The sequence below is a fragment of the Pollachius pollachius genome (assembly GCF_949987615.1).
Source record: "Pollachius pollachius genome assembly, chromosome: 1".
Classification (NCBI taxonomy): Eukaryota; Metazoa; Chordata; class Actinopteri; order Gadiformes; family Gadidae; genus Pollachius; species Pollachius pollachius.
Genome location: NC_136934.1, coordinates 50,796,882 through 50,816,158, shown reverse-complemented (window position 1 = coordinate 50,816,158; position 19,277 = coordinate 50,796,882). Strand labels below are relative to the sequence as shown.

The 19,277-nt window shown below is 41.5% G+C and overlaps 2 protein-coding genes across 2 annotated transcripts in view; both read left to right on the top strand.

Moving 5' to 3' along the window:
• The window catches only part of LOC307072613 (single-strand DNA endonuclease ASTE1-like), a 38,068-nt gene extending 34,853 nt beyond the window's left edge, over positions 1-3,215 (top strand). Inside the window, exons 5-6 of the mRNA XM_079731982.1 lie at positions 2,264-2,400; positions 2,551-3,215. The gene's annotated coding sequence lies outside the window, so the exon portion shown is untranslated. The remainder of the gene's footprint in view (positions 1-2,263; positions 2,401-2,550) is intronic.
• Positions 3,216-13,072: 9,857 nt separating this feature from the next.
• Positions 13,073-16,972, top strand: LOC307072644 (uncharacterized protein). The gene is made up of 7 exons (XM_079732033.1): positions 13,073-13,160; positions 13,693-14,043; positions 14,373-14,675; positions 15,117-15,207; positions 15,626-15,668; positions 15,921-15,979; positions 16,775-16,972. Exons 1-7 carry the CDS (start codon positions 13,115-13,117, stop codon positions 16,824-16,826), a joined length of 945 nt encoding a protein of 314 aa, XP_079588159.1. The 5' UTR covers positions 13,073-13,114; the 3' UTR covers positions 16,827-16,972.
• The last annotated feature ends 2,305 nt before the right edge of the window (positions 16,973-19,277 follow it).

Sequence of the window (19,277 nt, the reverse complement as noted above, 5' to 3'; positions counted from 1 at the left end):
ACATTCCTGGCGGGCGTCATTGTTGTAAACCTACCCTGAAAACGTTGGCGTATTAATATATTCTATGAAGCTTCTTAAGAACAATGTGCGACTTTGTGGGGAAAACCTTTGACTATTCAATGATATATCTTGCCAAAATACATTTCAACATAATATGAAATGTGTTTCTAAGATGTAAATTAATAACATTACTATTTACAATTACAATCTGATTTGTAAAGTGTTTGGGGGGGGGGCTCTGAGTCTAGGAGTGTCCAGGGGCCCCTGAAGGGGTCCGGCCGTACCATGAAGAAGTGTGACCGACAGGATTCATCCCTAATAAAGGCCCACTGTGTAGGGCTACTGATACTGTACACTCACACACATCAGTGCAGTAGGCTATACGCTTTCTGCTGCATTGCTTCATGGGACCAGGATATGGGGTTGATGATGTGATATCTTTGGAATGTCCCGAAGCGAAGCTTAGTGAGGGCTAGTGTAGGCTAGTTTGTAATTCACCTGTTGTGTATACGCTTTCTGCTGCATTTCTTCATGCGACCAGGAAGCAATATTTAGTTGATGGAGTTGATGATATGATACCGTGGAAATGTCCAGAAGCAAAACATACAGAGAACTGAGGAGCGACTCCCAGTGCGGGTGTTTGCATGTGTGTATTTGCATGTGTTTGTGTTGGATTGAATTGAAAGATTACAATGACAAAAAAACATGTGAGGGGATCTTAATCAAACACAAACAAAGAACACACCATTGGGAAGCTTAATGTTCGATTCATTAAGAATACCTAAAGTGACGTCACTCTGCAGGACAGTTTGAGGCAGACCGGTTAGTCGAGACCAAAAAGGGCGAGACTAGGCTGAGAGCAGCTGCTATTCCCACCATCCCTGTGCATCGTCCTCAAACACAGGAGGGCCTCTACACCACCATGTACCCCTGGACCTGTAACCATGGAGACCATATCCTGACCACAGCTGGAGCGTTAAAGGTGATACAGGTATAATAAGTATGAACTCTGAATAATTATGGAAATGTTTCTTTTTTAAAAAATGGAACAGTGCCATTTCTTCTGCTTTCTTCAGCTCTAAAGATTGAGGAAAGAAGGGATGAGGAGACGGAGAGAAGGGAAAGTGAGCGTAAAGAAAGAGGGGACAGGTTTCAGTGTTCCCTATGAAGGACTAATTGACCTTTCAAGAAGGGATAGCATTAAAAACAGCTCCCCATCTATCAGTGGAGGTCCTTGAGCCAAGTCACATTGATAAGAAGAAGGTTGGTCCTGCTCTCAATTTATTCAGTAAGGCAACAAGTGCTGGCCTGATGGAGGAGCACCAAAAGGCCATCACGTTTCTCCAGGACAATCCGGCGATTACTAAGTGAACTAGGCGATTACCTTGGGCGACAAATGTGTTGGGGGCGCCCTCTAGTGGCGCCCTTAATTCCCACAAATCATAGAATTCGAACAACAAGCGAAATAAATCATGTTTATTAAACATGATCATCCAAGGGCGACCTCAGCCACACATTTAGTTGTCAACCAGGTTATTAGATTTAATTGCTGATTTTTGTAGATCATTTTCCAATGGGGGGGGGGGGGGGGCAGACGTCAGACGAGGTTGATCAATGCAGCAGCTGAGCACTTGACGTTAGAGTGTAATAAGTTAGTTAAAATAATTTTAAATAAAATGTTCAGAAACTTTTTGGTTGCTTGTTCTCCATGCATCACACATTGTTTAATTGCAATGTAGTATAGTACAGCTAAAAGTGGGTAGGAAAAAATGCTAAGCAAAGTAAGGGTTAATCAGTTAATATATGTCTTCAGTGATGGTAAGTATAGTAATGTCAATTAACAGGGCAACACTCGCTATGGGAACGGGATCCGCAAAACCCAATCTCACCTAGGGCTACCAAAGTTCCTTTGAAAACTTGACCTTCACCCATGATTACATAATTTTGCTTAAATTTCCTCGTGTCTGAAAGCCAATCGTTTTTCACTGCCAATTTGGAGATGGTGGTACTTTGCATGTAGATAATTCAAACATCATATGGCTTCATTATGACAGCTAATAGCTCTTTAATCTGCTTTAGCCTAGGTTTTACCTTCCTGTTGGCAACATTCAGTGTCTGTAAAGTGCAGAGTTGAAACGACTCTATTGGTACATTCCAATATTCAGACATCAGACATCTGCCCATAAAGAAAGCCTGGATGTCGTGTTTTGGGGTGGGTTCCAAAAACTGCTTACTTTCCTCCTGCTTGACCACTCCCTGCTAGTGCCTATCTCTTCGGGGGTGTACTGAAGTGATGCCCCTCCGCGGGGGGCAGCGAGCAGCAGAGGGTGACGGAGGCGCAGCGTGGATCTGGCCATGCAGGAACAGATCCAGTCACTCCAACAGCAGCTCTCCGTGAAGGTACTCCACACACCTTCCTCAAACGTTCCTCCCTGGATCTGAAGCTACACATCTAGTGCCGTTACGCTCAGCAGTGAGCCAAACACGTTTATTCAAGTCCACATTTGGTCCCTTCTATTAAATACGTATCTGTTCTACCTCGCTGCTCAGGTTCCCTCTACAGCCACAGATGATCCAAGAGATCCAACCAAAGCTCTTGTTTGAAAACCTCCTCCCAGCAGGCCCCGCCCCGGAGCCTTCAGAAGGTCTCTGTCCTTCTTCATCAGCCGGGGGTCCACCTCCAGGGCCGGCTTCTGCTGAGCGGCTGGGGCTCTCCTCTTTGGGGTCAGAACAGTCTCATTAACAATGAATGCACAGAGAAGGATTCACAAATGTATTTTGTGATTTATATATAAAGTACTCTCTTCTGACAAATACATTTCAAAGCACAGACAAAAGGATATCGGTATGTATGAATGTAAAATAAATCCATGAACAAACATGTTTCACAAACACATTTCTGATCCACACACAAATGTGTCTTGTTTTAAATAAATGTAATAAACACAGAGAGAAACACGTAAACACACACACGCGCACACACGCGCGCACACGCATGCACACACGCGCGCGCACACACACACACACACACACTCAGAAACACGTAAACACACACGCACACACACACAGAAACACGTAAACACACACACACACACACACACACACACAGAAACACACAAACACACACACACACACACACACACACACACACACACACACACACACACACTGACACACACACACAGATACACAGAAACACGTAAACACACTCACACTCCATTACAATTATTGCCATTTAGATTGATTGCATTAGCGCGAATGCAATCACATCAGATCTGATAGCTCTAGCCCTGTTATCTCGTAATACGTTAAAAAAAACATTTTATATTTAAATTCTTAAATATAATATATCCCGGGTTTGGATCGACCTGGGCCCTGTTACATTTCTTTGGGGAAAAGCCTCACAACGGAGAGGTGCAATAAATAACAGTTTGTTTTTATCAATTTGGGAGACGGCTTATCTCGTTATGAAGAGGATTGAAAGGTAAGGAAAATGAGGGCCCGACAGGACAGACTAATAAACCAAGCAGTAGAAATCAATAACTGTAATTATCACATTTCCAAAAGCCTACATTATACCTAGTTCATATGTGACCCAAAGACAGAATAGAAAAGGTACATTAATATTTGATCACTTTTATTCTATACAGGCTTTTCATGTGCTTCGTTCGATACGGAGGGAAACTCTTTATCGGCTCGAGCTTCTCGCGTGTCACAGCCATCCCGTTCTCCTTCTCGTTAGCTCTTAATTGAGTTCACCTGTGTCGCCCCGCACGTGCGGCGATGCATTATTTTGGGTTGCTCCCAAACGTGAATCAAAATGGTCCCGCGGTTGCTTGTGTGTTTTTTGTGCGCTTTTGACTCAACAATCCGGACAACGTGGCCACCAACGAGGGAGCGAGGAACCCCGCAGTGAGTCACCCGTCGCTTGTTATTCCATGAGCTGGTTGAAGTTGTTTGGTTGTGTTTGGCTGCTGGCTTCAGAACTTGTGAATTTGTCCACCGCACACACATCACTATTCTTTCCCCTAAACTAAACCTGGATTTTACCGCTCGTCTGTTTGGCTTCACTCAATGCATGTTTAGTGCAGTGTTGTAGGTTGTTTTTGAGTGCATTGTTGCACGTGTTTGTATGAGGCCTAACGGGGGACGACAAAACGACTGACTTTACTAACGCTGCGGACCACTACAACCCCCGCAACCTGTCTGGAAACTGGGAAGGGTGTGCTTTTGAAACTGGACGCAAAATGGAAGAACACCTGCAACTATTGTGAACGTCCAACGTTTGGGCAAAATTGGAATTGGTGAAAGCAAACAAGCGCAAGTTAAATGGTAAGTAGACCAATTGGCGAATGCAACTATTTTCGCCAATTGCTTTTTTGTTTCACAGCACCACTGGACTTCAGAACATCCCTAGTGGAAATGACATCGGTGCAATTCTGCATTTTACAATTTGATGGCACAGCACCTTCTGCCGATGCTTCACCTCCCTCAGGAATCCACAAAGAACTGGAAGTTCTGGAAAACCCCTAAACGGATGTCTGGCAAACCGAAATTAGGGCGAGTGTGTGAAGCTTTGATCTCAAACTTCCACAATGGGGTTTATTTTCGCTCCACCCGTAACCCCACTTGACTGGTGTTTGAAAAGCTGTCAGACTGACTTGACTAGACGAATGACGGCGGGCATGTTATGGTTTGGTTTCAATTGTTAGTTTTTGTCTTGGTAGGTTTGAATTTAAGAGATGGATGAGATGATTTACACATGCACACAGTACTCTACATTCTCCCTTTTTTGTATCATTCCTTTTTACAACTTTCCATACATTTGCAAACTGACTGCTGTTGAAGTTGTAGGCTACTGCTGCTTGAGGACTTCAATGTGGTTTTATTCTGTGCAATACGATTTTAATTCATTGCAATGTGGTTTGATTTTATGCAATACGATTTTAATTATTTGCAATGTGGTATGATTCTATGCACTATACGATTTTAATTCTTTGCAATTCTTTGCACTACGATTTTAATTCTTTGCAATTCTTTGCACTACGATTTTAATTCTTTGCAATTCTTTGCACTACGATTTTAATTCTTTGCAATTCTTTGCACTACGATTTTAATTCTTTGCAATTCTATGCACTATACGATTTTAATTCCTTGCAATTCTTTGCACTACGATTTTAATTCTTTGCAATTCTATGCACTATACGATTTTACTTCTTTGCAATTCTTTGCACTACGATTTTAATTCTTTGCAGTTCTATGCACTACGATTTTAATTCTTTGCAGTTCTATGCACTACGATTTTAATTCTTTGCCGTTCTATGCACTACGATTTTAATTCTTTGCCATTCTGTGCACTACGATTTTAATTCTTTGCAGTTCTATGCACTAGGCCTGACTGTACAGTAAATGCAATGATGTTGGATGTGTTTCACCGGGTAGCTTGGAAGGTAGTTTGCACCAACGCAACTGTGTTGGGAGAGTTTCACCTGGTAGCTTGGAAGGTAGTTTGCTCCAACGCAACTGTGTTGGGAGCGTTTCACCTGGTAGCTTGGAAGGTAGTTTGCTCCAGCGCAACTGTGTTGGGAACGTTTCACCTGGTAGCTTGGAAGGTAGTTTGCTCCAACGCAACTGTGTTGGGAGCGTTTCACCTGGTAGCTTGGAAGGTAGTTTGCACCAACGCAACTGTGTTGGGAGCGTTTCACCTGGTAGCTTGGAAGGTAGTTTGCTCCAACGCAACTGTGTTGGGAGCGTTTCACCTGGTAGCTAACCTGTATGTTGGATTTATTCATAGTACTTAATTGTGTAGCATCTGCATTAGCTTTCTTTGCACTACGATTTTAATTCTTTGCAATTCTATGCACTATACGATTTTAATTCCTTGCAATTCTTTGCACTACGATTTTAATTCTTTGCAATTCTATGCACTAGGCCTGACTGTACAGTAAATGCAATGATGTTGGAAGCGTTTCACCTGGTTGCTTGGAAGGTAGTTTGCACCAACGCAACTGTGATGGGAGCGTTTCACCTGGTAGCTTGGAAGGTAGTTTGCTCCAACGCAACTGTGTTGGGAGCGTTTCACCTGGCAGCTTGGAGGGTAGTTTGCTCCAACGCAACTGTGTTGGGAGCGTTTCACCTGGTAGCTTGGAAGGTAGTTTGCACCAACGCAACTGTGTTGGGAGAGTTTCACCTGGTAGCTTGGAAGGTAGTTTGCTCCAACGCAACTGTGTTGGGAGCGTTTCACCTGGTAGCTAACCTGTATGTTGGATTTATTCATAGTACTTAATTGTGTAGCATCTGCATTAGCTTTCTTTGCACTACGATTTTAACTCTTTGCAATTCTTTGCACTACGATTTTAATTCTTTGCGATTCTATGCACTAGGCCTGACTGTACAGTAAATGCATTGATGTTGGAAGCGTTTCACCTGGTAGCTTGGAAGGTAGTTTGCTCCAACGCAACTGTGTTGGGAGCGTATAACCTGGTAGCTTGGAATGTAGTTTGCTCTAACGCAACTGTGTTGGGAGCATTTCACCTGCTAGCTAACCTGTATGTTGTATTTATTCATAGTACTTAATTGTCTAGCATCTGCATTAGCTAGCTATCACTGCTGTATACGGGGAATGGGTTAGCCTAGCGATTGTTAGTACTTGCACTTGGTCCGATGAACATCTTTACTGTACTGACAGCGATGTATTGTTTCACTTCTAATTTAAAATGTACTAAAGGAAATTGTGACTTACTTACGTAAGTCGCTTTGTATAAAAGCGTATGCTAAATGCCCTATATGAAGCTTGGATGGCAGTTTGCTCCAACACAACGTCGTTGGGAGCGTTGCCCCCGTAGTTTGGTATCGCTTCCTCAATCTGTTCGCAGCGTTACAACCATGTTTGCCGTTTTTCCAGCGCATTTGTTTTTTGAACTTTGCATAAAATTGACTCTCAGATTTCAGGTTGGCAACCCTAAAAGCCTTCACCGGCAAATTCAGATTCGTAGTACTGTAAATTTAAATCTTTGACCAATTTTCACATTTCAATATTTTGTCAAATTTCACAAAGTCCCTCGAAGATATGTACGAACATCAGCAATGGAGGGAAGTAAGGTTTATCACTTTCTATGGCAATTTACTTGAGCTAAATGGTTTGATCTAGAAAAACATCAGGTTCTCACTGTACCATAACCATCTTGCTAGATGTGCCTCATGCTGTCTTTCATATTACTTATTTCCAAGGAATTTAAGCATTACAAATTATTTATCAACAGTGGACCATGCAATAAATGTCTTGGATTATTTTTGTTCAGGGGTAACGTTGGCCCCTTAACATTTAATTTCAAGATCAGTGTTCTACAGTGTTTGTCAAATTCAGGACTGGCTCTGGAGGCTGTAGGTGGAGGGAAGACCAGGAATGGTGCAGCTCTGCAGATGCTGAAGGGTAAGACAATGGAATGCATATATTGATGGCTTGCTTGGATTGTTTAGATTGTTTAGAATGACACGGTCAGCGACTCATCGTACAGATCTAATGTAATCCATACAGATTTGTTCATTCTGACTGGCTGTTAAGAAAGCATTCTCGGCCACTAGGACTAACCAGGATGTGTATTACATGTGGCTGGCTATTGGGGTTGGGAGTAATAACTATTGTAATTAGTTCTATCAAAAGATCACAGTATGTACTGTGCTGTAAAAGTGCATGTAAAATACACTATTAACATCCGAGTGAAGTTTTGGACTGCATTAATGGGGAGAAAAACAAATGTCCAGTGTGCAAATGGATCACGTGTGTTCCTGAAGGGACTGAGGCGAAGCAGTCGGAGGTCCTTGCGGTGGCGGTCAGCGAGAGGTGTCAAGACCAACCAGCTCCTCGTCCAGGAAAGGCGAATTCTTCAGACCGATTAAAGGTTCAATAAAGTAAATCTTATCATCTAAAAAATCTAGGACACATTAGCTTGGTTTATCAGCAAATTGTAGCTGGGTTTTTGGTCCACCACAATAAAAGTCAATGATGCTGAAGAGCGCTATTTATTCGAGAGAAGGTACATGAAACGGATGACCTGTTAAGATGCTAGGGTGATCAAATCCCAGCAACGGTACCGTATCCCCTACTTCACAATGTTGCAACCTGTCAAACCCAACACTAACATTTCGGGAAGCTTTCAGTGCATCTTGACAATGCCACTGTTGGATACATTTACGCTTGGTCTGGGCCATTGTATACAAATAATCAATCGATACCATCTCAAAATAATGCTCTCATAGTGTGTGCTTTTGATTTTTTTTTTTCGCTTAGTCAAACTGATATTGGCTAATGCTTAATCGTAAAAATGAATAATTGCCCGTCCCGGTTACACATTGCTTGCTTCCATCCTTTGTATAATTTTTATGTCTACCCTTGGTGTATATTTTTTGCCCTTCTTGCTATGACTAATTTCCACTTGGGATCAACAAAGTACTGTTGTTTTCAGGTCACAATGGAAGAGCAGATGGCTGTGCAGTTGCCATGGTTCAGAGACCCGGGTGAGAACTTTGATAAATGGTTACTTCATTCTTAAATGGACCAAATGGCAATAACATAATCCCTCCCAATTTTCATAAAAAGGTTGACTCTCTGGGAATAGTTCAACTGACTTGTATCATTATGCATATACATTTATTGATGAAAGATGGTAATCCAGCACTGAGGATTTTGATGTTGTTGCCGTAATGACTTGAAGCCTTTTCTGTCCTGTAAATCGATATCAAATCCAACATAAATACTTGAATGTAATGACCTATGTTTGACGCCAGATGGTGGTGTTACTGTATTTAGGTGTCTTTGATTGGCCTTCACGTTTGGTGATCTAAATGTCTTCTGAATCGGGAGACTGGCTTTACTTTTTGCCTTCAATTTATTTCAGAATACGATGACCGAACAGTTGATCTACAACAGTGGCCTACTCCCCATCCACCCTGAGGATCCCTGGCTACACCTACAATCCAATCTACACCAGACATAACCACTCGGAGCTCAACAACTCCTACAACTCCTCCTGCCTGCTACACGCCATACTGTTACCACTTTACCATTTTAACTTTAAAACAAAGTACTGTAATTCACACCATGTTGTAGGAAAAGCATGTTTAGATTAATGATTTATACATTTTATTTCTGTGACCCCAACTATTGTATTTCTAACCCAGTTACCTCGGAACCCTCTTTCTAAGGGAGCGACTAAAGGGACAAAGCTGAAGCAAACCTGAGATTAACAATATCGCTAATCTTTCTTTCTACTGTCCTAAATTGAATCAAATAAAATGCCTAAAGTAACTTGTCTAACAAAACAAAAAGCCAACCTAATACCCAAACTTAACCATCTAACTAAACATCTCAAAGGCCTAAACTCGCTTACCTCAACCCAACCTAATACCCAAACTTGACCATCTAACTAAAGAGCTCAAATGCCCAAACGCTTACTAAATCTAGTACCCAAACTGAACCATCTAACTAAACATCTCAAAGGCCTAAACTCGCTTACCTAAACCTAACCTAATACCCAAACTTGACCATCTAACTAAAGAGCTAAAATGCCTAAACTCTTACCTTAACCTAGTACCTAAACTTCACCACCTAACTAAACATCTCTAATACCTAAACTCTTTCCTAATACCTAAACAATCTTTAATGCAATCACTAATGCCTAAACTTAACCAAACACCAATAATAAAAGTGAACCATCCTTAATCTTAAACCCAAACCAGACTTGTCCCTTGGTCGCTCCACTTTGTTTCTTTAAAGTCATCTCTTTTCCCCCGCATCTGTGTTTTATTCCTTGAGGACTTCAAGTACTGCAGATGATATTTACTTGTTTTTTTTTAATAAAGATACTTTGTCTTTACAGATTTGTTTTGGGGAAATGGGACAGCTGAGCAGCTTAAGCATCCTTACTTTTGAATCTGATCTGACAATATCAATCTTAGGACTCTGAAGCCAATAACATAAGGCAGAATATGTGAAAAGACAAGGTAGACATGATCGAGAATTCAACAAGGAGTTGATTGATAAATATTTAACATGGAACCAAATGCCTATTTATTTGATATGTTACCAGGCTATCACAGTAGGGGAATCTGAAGGAGTACCATACAGTGTTGCATGGATGCTTACTAGATTGCATTATGGCTGAGACCATTGATTAAGATTGTTAATTTGAAGAATATGAATAAAGAGTACTTGAAGTGGATTGTTAAATGTCTTTCAAATTTGTCACAATAGGGAAATCTGTTTTGAATGCTTCTAGGTGAAGTGGTTATTGGTACTATAAAACACCAAGAATAACAGGCTATGTATAAATACTGACCACCATATTTTCGGTTTAATAAAACAAATTGAAAAATAAAACATTTTGTAGTCATCACTCACCCTCAGGCTCTTGTCTAACCCTGCTGGGCACACCTTGTTGGAACTCTTCATCGCTGAATGCCATTTGAACTAGAAACTCTTCTTCCTCCTTTCTGAATGGCTGGGATTTCCTGGAAGACTTCTGGAATGATCTCCTGGATGACCCTAGTTCTCCGGAACAAAAGAGACATACTTCAGAAGACCACGTATATTCATAAAAGCTGCAGTTCGTAAATGGTGACAAAGAAGTCCTTATAAGAGGAAAATGTAGGAAAAGGTCTTGATGCAATTAATTTCCATAAAATGTTAACTGGTGTTGGTGACAATGCTTAAGAGACAACAGAAGGGTACTATTCTACTGGGCTAATCTAATGAAAGGTGATGCTGGTTCTACTGGGCTAATCCAATGAAATGGGAAGCTGGGGTGCTGGTTCTACGGGCCTAATCTCATAAAAGGGGATGCTTGTGAGGCTATCGGTTACCATCTTCATCGCTGCATTGGGATTCGCTTTCCCTGTCCGGTAGCGTTTCATCGCAAGAGCTCAACTTATTGGGGGAGGCATCTCCTGGTGGGCTATGGGAGCTTCTTGTTTATATGACGCTCCCCTGACTACCAGATCTGGAGTCTCCGTCTGAACGCCCGGACTCCGTTTGAGGAGCCGTCCTGATTGAGTTCATGCATTGCAGCGTTGGTGTTGCGTGGTTTGGAGATGGGCTTATAAGGCGGCTCTGGGCTGGCCGCTGTCCGAGGAGTTTAGGGGAATGTGTGTGCAGAAAGGAATGGAGAAGAAAAGCTGGTGAAAACAAGTAGGAAAACACTTGATCACTAGGACAGGGGTAATGACAAATAAGGGGATTTCTGCTAAAGACCAACAGTTCCTAATGCATACTATCAGGTGGGATGCAGACAGCAACACTATTCGTTTTATTTATTTATTTTTAAAACCAGTGGAAAGGACGGTATAATTTAACTATCCCTGCTGCATTCAGATGCCAGGGTTATACTCTACTGGGAGGTTTATGTACCAACTACTCTTTAAACTAACCCTCTTGCGGTAGGCCAGGCTTGTTTTCATCCTCAGTGTTTTCAGCCCCTGGCTTTTTGACCTTTATAAATCTACCTTTGCCAGATTTTTTTTTCTGGGAAGGAGGATGGAAGAAAAGTCAGTAGCGAGTACAACCGCGGCAAAGCAAAGGTGGAGGCGTCTGAGCCATGAATGGTATTTCTGACGCCACTCATTGTGCAGTAAATTGATGTTATTGAGGCAGGGTGTAAATCTTAACTCTTATAAAGTGATGAGAGCAAGAAGTGAGAGCGGGTTTTAAAGGTGGGGGAAGGCTTCACAAATGCCTGATGTCTGATAAAGGTTTAGATGCAACACAAATCATGGGAGCAAAGAGGAAAACGCATTGTTCTTTTTAAAAGTTTCATAACAAGATAATCAGCAATGAAAGCTGTGGTCAAATGCTGTAAAAATAAAAAGTATATGATTAAATTATAAAATGCATGATAGTGACAGGAATGACAAAATGTCACCATCTGGTGGGTGTGGAAATTCAGTAAGTATTGGGTGAACTGAGTGTTTACGTACTTGAACACTGTAAGATGACTTCACCCTTAACCAACATCCCCCCCTCACTTCAAAACCCTGACGACTTTCTGAGAACATCCTCTGACTTTGACACTTTGTTGCTCATAGCTCATCTGTTGAACACACACACATTGTTTGTCTCATCTGTCGAACGCACACACTTTGTTGAGTTGAAATAATAAAAATATTCTTACAGCTAATTTTGTTTGTCTGTTTTTTGTATGTCATGTAAATGAGAGAGAGAAGTGCAGATATATATCGACTTTAAAGCGATGTGAACTGAGGTTAGTGGTTATTGCAGAGAATATCTGAAAGGAGGAAGTAAAATGTGAAGACTATTACTGTAGCCTTTCACAATCAGCCAATCACCCCAGGAACTGGAACACCTGGATCGTGTCCTCCAACTTAATGATGAAGAGCTAATGGTACTGGTCTCTCTGTACTGGTACGGTCTCTGGTCAACCTGGGATAGCCAGTGCCAAGAACACACACTATCAGTGTGATTAACACAAACTAATAGACAGACATCGATCAGGCCCACATTCACACAGACTCACACACACACACACGCACTACACACACAATACACAATACATGTTTACGAACACACACACCTGTGGTCCACCTCCTGCTCTCAGTCTTTGCGTCTGAACTGTTTCCTGAAGACTGGTTTCAGCACAATGTCCACCCTCTTATGGTTTATTAATATTAACTCTCTGTCTTCTATTTCTGTACCTCTCTTCACCTCTCTCCCTCCCTCTCACTCCTTCACCTCTCTCCCTCCCTTTCTCTCCTTCACCTCTCTCCCTCCCTCTCACTTCTTCACCTCTCTGCCTCCCTCTCACTCCCCTTCAACTCCCTCTCACTCCCCTTCACTTTTCTCAGCTCATTTTGTCCCATTTGGTCGTTTTTTTATAGTAACTCCATTGTTGATGGTATATCATGTAAATGAGAGAGGGAGAAGTGCAGATATATATGGACTTGAAAGCGATGGGAACTGAGGTTAGTGGCTATTGCAGAGAATATCTAAAAGGAGGAAGCTACATGTGAGGACATTTTGCTGTAGCCTTTCACAATCAGCCAATCAGCTCCCCCTGTCCTAGTGATGGCTATAACCAGAACGTGAGAGGAAGGTACGGAGCAGATGAAGATGAATCCATGGACCCTCTCTGTGCTCCTGCTGCTAGCTGGTAAGCTGTAATGCTTCTTCTGTTTACCACCGGGAACGTGTCAGTACACAAACTGGATCCAGCTGGCCTGCTGGCTCAACCTAGAGCTCTTTTTAGAACATAATGGGACCTCAAACCTACCACTAGACACAGACAAAGAAGGATACTTTGATCAGTTTATCGTTCCATATGTTATCATAATAAAAATAGCAGTGATGATAGTGATAATGCATTGTCTTCTTTTTGGGCCTCATCCAAAAAGCTTTCATAACATAAAAAAAAAGATATATAAAGTGTGAAATTAGACATGATATATAAAGTAATTCATTATGCTTTATATGATATCAAACATTATGTAATATGATATGAAACCGAACACATTACAATATCAAAGTCACACCCTGACCTTCTCAGAGCGTCTTCACCATCAACCAGTCGCTCTCATTCTCACCATGACGGTGAAAAGCTCACCTTGGAGAGAGCATGACCTCATGTGAGACCCTCCCTTAGAACCGGGCTCCCTGTTGTGACCCCGACTGTCTGCTTCCTCCAGGGCCGCTGGGGGCGGACCCTGTCTGGCACGTGGAGTACCCTGACTCCTTCTGCGTGGTGGAGGGCTCCACCGCCACCATCCCCTGCAGCTTCACCCACCCCGCGGGGCAGCGGGTGGAGCGGGTGGTCTGGTGCCCCAATCACGAGATCTGCAGCGGCACCACGCCCAACGTGTACAACAGCAGCAACGTCTGGGACGACAGCAGGTTCCTGTACCTGGGGGACCGCGTCAGGAACTGCACCTTAAAGATCATCAAGACGGTGAAACAGGACGCTGCAACGTACCGCTTCCGCTTCGAGACCAACGGCGATAAGTACACCGGACGTAAAGGAGTCAGAGTCACTGTCACTGGTAAGTGTTACTTCTGGTACTAGTTTGTTTTACATCTAGTATTGTTACTAGGGTCGGTGTTACTTCTACTACCGTCCCATTATAATAGGACTATAGGAAGAGACTAGACTTGGTTCCCATTGGGGAGGGATTAGTAGCTTCCTGTAGTCAACCTTGAGCAAGATGTCCTCACCCACCTGCTCCTCATGAGATGTTTCTGGATGTCCTGGAAGACGCTTTGGATCAAATACATTTTATGATTCCTTGTATCTGCAAACTGACAGTGGTGAATAGTCAATGATAAGTGATGACCACTTCAACTGAAGGGTAAATGCTGTCATTCTGTCCAGTTGTAAAGAACGTCCGTCTCACTGTGTCTTCAACAAATGGAGAGGATGTGAAGGTCAGAAGCTCCGTCACTGACAATGTGGTGAAAGAGGGCGGTCAGGTCACACTCACCTGTACCTCAGCCTGCTCCTTCCACCAATTGGACGTCCACTGGTACAGAAATGGCCACGCCCTACCAGAGACAAGCCCCGCCCTCCAGCTCAGCTGTCTGACCAATGACGACGCAGGGAATTACACCTGCTCTCTGGACTCCAGTGGGCAGAAAACCTCTGCGCCTTGGTGTCTGGTCGTGGTGGAAGATGAAGGTGAGCCCCTCTGTGTTCACTAATGCACATGAGGGTGGTCCCTCATCTAATGTAATATAGTGTATGATAGTCTAACATAATCTGATCTAATAACGTCTATGAAAGTCTAACATTATCTAATGTAATATAGACTATTATAGTCTGTCATTATCTAATATAGTCTAATATAGTTTAACATAATCTAATCTAATAAAGTCACTTATAGTCTAACACTATCTCATCTGATATAGTCTATTATAGTCTGTCGTTATCTAATTGAATCTAAATGTATCTAAAATAAATTCATTTAATAGGTAATCTAATATAATTGTTTCTGAAATGATGTCATCTAATCTAATCGAACTGTATCTAACACGTTGTAATGTAATCTCACTGTTAATAACAAAGTGATCTCAACTAATCTTAATGTATCTGACATAAATGCGTTCTTTTACAAAAAAGAGAAGTCTGGCTGGCGCGTGACAGTGTCGGTGGTGTCGGTGCTGTTGGCTGTGATCCTTCTCCTCCTGGCTGGGCTGGTCTTCGCTAAAAGGTACTCAAATCAAATCTGAGAAGAGGTCAAAAAAGGACGTGGAAGATGATTTGTGAGATGATATTTTTGGAAAGATGAAAGTATTCATCTCTAAGATTTGCGTTGATATAAATGTCTGTTCAACTTGGGGGAGGGAACGGAGCTCACTGTGGAGCTCACCGGGAGAGATTGCAATTACCGCTTCTCACCAAAGGGGTCACCAAAGTGAACAGAACAGAAATCTTTGAAATTTCCACTCTAATCTTGATGATGATAATGAAGATGATTATGTTTGAAAGTCATTATTACCCTTGGAGACTAAATTCATAGTAATTAATAGAAATCCAACTGAAATCTCTAATCTGAAATGTTTCTTTGGTAGTAAAATGGTGTTTTATTATTGGACATATCTGTAATGTCTCTTTTTATTATTAAATAGGAGACACGCGCAAAAAAAGGCATCAGTGGTGAATCAAAAACAGGTGAGTACTTCCTGTTACTTTCAACTAAAAGTGTGTGTGTGTGTGTGCGTGTGTGTGTGTGTGTGTGTGTGTGTGTGTGTGTGTGTGCGTGTGTGCGTGTGTGCGTGTGTGTGTGTGTGTGTGTGTGTGTGTGTGTGTGTGTGTGCGTGTGTGTGTGTGTGTGTGTGCGTGCGTGCGTGCGTGTTTGGGTTAATGGATTGACACACATGTTTGTGTGAGTGTGTCTGTCTGACCACCTGTCTGTCTGTCTAGGAGGCAGCTTCAGAGGAAGTCAGCTATTCAACCGTCCACTTCAAACCCAGTTCTTCAAGGTAACCGTCTCCTGTTACGATGTAACCTTCTGATGATGAAGAAGAGGGTAACAATGTAATTATTCATCACTAATTAGACGAGATGATGTCATCTTTTATCGGTGAAACAGATCAGTACTTGTTCATTGATGAAACCGGTGCCAACACTTACTCCATTTAAACATTCCTAATGAAACGATTCTAAAGCTTAATGGACAATAACGGTCCGGGTGATCAAACCATCGTTTCCTCTGGCTTTACCTCTGGTACAATAGCATTTAAAAAAAATTGCCTGGTTGTATCAAATCTGCCAAAGAGCATATAGTGTGTGGGTAATAAAGTTTTTCTAAACGCCCTGTTTAAGCTCAAGTTTTAACACTAGAGACTTCAAGTAAATCATGAAATGTGTTGTTTTGAGTTGTTATCCCCATGGTTACGAGCCACGGCAGCTTTTTTTCAACACACACTTGCACGCAAGCACGCACGCACGCATGCACGCACGCACACACACACACACACACACGCACACGCACACACAACTTCACCCTGGCATTCAAGAGCACCTGAACTGTAATTCAGGGGAGAGTTGATTTTAAACAAACTCTAGACTAGCAAAAACGTCTGTTTTTCAAAATAAGTTTATTATTTGAGTAACTTACAGAATGGCATAGAATACTATGTTGAGATAAAAGTAACCATATTTAGATGTTTAAAACAAAAACAGTTTCACTGGTTCACTAGCTCAGTGGCACTTAAAGCCTACTAGTGAAACGATGAAGGGAATCTGAGGTTTGCTGGTCTGCTTCTGGGTGACAGGTCAGCCCCTGGACCGGAACATGAGATCGTCTACAGCGAGGTCGTTCGCTGAACCAAACTCAAGCAGCGACTCCTCTTCCTCCTCCAGTGAGGACGAGATAAGGGAACACTGACGTCATCATGTCTGTTGTCTGTCACAGACTTATTGGTTGAGTCTTGTTCTTTTCAGTTTCTATTTCTGATTGTAACATTTCTGATGATTTCAGTGTTTTATGCATTTAAATTTTCTTTATTTATCGTATGTTGTTGTTTATTCTGAATATACTCGAGGTTGTCTGAATAACGGTGAGGTTTGTAAAGACTGGTTCTTCTCCATTCTGCTCCTGACGACCAGGCTATGTTTAAAAAAAATACTTCTCAATTTAGTATCCTGATGGAATGGCCGCTCAGTCTTTCATGAGCCTTTTCTTACGTTAACTTACAGTATTTATATAATCATATCTTTAAAGTCTATTTTATGTAGCCTTTCACAATCAGCCAATCAGCCCTCCCCCTGTCCTAGTGACGGTAACAACCAGACACAGAAAGGCAGCTACGGAGCAGATGAAGATGAATCCATGGACCCTCTCTGTGCTCCTGCTGCTAGCTGGTAAGCTGTAATGCTTCTTCTGTTTACTACCGGGAACGTGTCCATACACAAACTGGATCCAGCTGGCCTGCTGGCTCAACCTAGAGCTCTTTCTAGTGTCTAATGGGACCTCAACTCAACCCAAACCCTAAGTTAGGGTTCAGTTAACGTTCCATATGTAATAATAAAAATAATAATAATAATAATAATAATAATAATAATGCATTGTTTTCTTAATGGGCCTAACCAAAAAATCTTTAGTAACAACATAAAATAAAAAAAACTTGATACATAAAGTATGAATTAGATGTGATCTATGATATAATATGATCTGAACACAACACAATGCAACGCAACACAATACAATATCAGCATCACACCCTGTACGGACACGTCCCCTCCGTCCCCCCCGGTTCCTACGCCCTTGCTGTATGGTAAGCCCTTTCAACATTTAACCCGTCGGGTTGACTGGTAGTGATTCAGTTTTCACTAATGGAAATGACATTTGAACATGTTTTTTTCTTTTACGATATCTATAATTTAATCATAGATTTCAGTAATTCCTTTTTGACTCGTAAGAATAACGATTCAGATATCTACAATTGAACTTCCACATGTTGTAAAAGGATTGTGAATAGTGGAAATGTAATTTCCAATTTCAGATATCACATTTTTATTTTAGATATGTGAGATATATCAACAAACCATTTTGGATAGGTGGGTGTCATATTATTAAAACCAGAACTAACTAAACTGTTAAATCCACAGCAATAATCCTCATTCACATATAAGCTAATTTACATTTCCTACGGAGAAGATACTACCTCAGGGTTAGTATTATTCAGGAGATTTTCAGGGTACAAATGTCAGGATATGTTGTTCACACATATGGCCCATTAGGAAAATATCAGGACTTACACATGTGTCTGAAAGCGAGAGAGGAAAGAGAAAAAAACGAGGAACAATGAGGACGCAGTATTGTAGTTGAAGTCCAAAGTTGTAATGATGTTCACAATATTCAATAAACTGTGCATTTTTCATGCAATTCCAAATATTAGAAATACCTGTAAAGTATCCATAAAATGGTATTTCTGCAATATGCAAAACGCAATACACATAGCAATTTTCCTTTGAACAACTTTCAAAATAACATTTAAATAAACAGCATTTTAAAGTGTGCATTGTTTGAGTACTAAATACTACATTTTAAGCTTTTCACCATGACACATTTTTCAATAAAGCATTGTTTCAGCTAAAACACACTGACAATACTCTCTAACGAGTCACTTCAACAGAATACAGTGCCAGCTTATTCTATAACACATTGGAATATATTATACACGTTCAATTAACAACACGCCAACATGCATTGTCATGAAATGGCGGACACTTTCTTACCACGCGCCTGCCCGTGTGATGCTTTTAGCAAGCACGGCTACGGCAGTGCGACTCCTCCGTGTTCAACCAAACTACTTTTTCAAACATTCCATGCACGGCTACAGCATGTTCCCTAGCATTAAAACATAAATACATAAACAATGACACAACCACCGTTCTGACCTGTAAGGGGGGTATAGGAAGAACAACGAGGACGCAGTATTGTAGTTGAAGTCCAAAGTTGTAATGGCCGAGGAGACGGCAAGCACGCTATTCCCCTACAGGCTGAACGAGGCAAAACAAGAGTGATCGAACACAGACCTTCTAGAGATGGAACTCAAAATGAGGTGAAATAAAGAAACACTGCAACAACTTTCATAATTTTCCTCTTCAGAATATTTTTTTACTAATTTTTTAATATATATATTTTTTTAGCATCCCATTATACCTGAAAAGGGTGGAGCAATGGGTAACAGATAATAATAGAGTGAAACGTTTTTGCATTTTGAAGCATTTTTGACTTATTTACTGCAACACATATATTCATAACCGTTACAT

What these genes read in the sequence shown, in the direction of transcription:
- LOC307072644 (XM_079732033.1), top strand. Translation starts at nt 13,115, where the DNA reads ATGAAGATGAATCCATGGACCCTCTCTGTGCTCCTGCTGCTAGCTG. An exon ending in TGTGCTCCTGCTGCTAGCTG is followed by an intron (nt 13,161 to 13,692) that starts GTAAGCTGTAAT and finishes TGCTTCCTCCAG; the next exon opens with GGCCGCTGGGGGCGGACCCT. An exon ending in GGTCGTGGTGGAAGATGAAG is followed by an intron (nt 14,676 to 15,116) that starts GTGAGCCCCTCT and finishes TTTACAAAAAAG; the next exon opens with AGAAGTCTGGCTGGCGCGTG.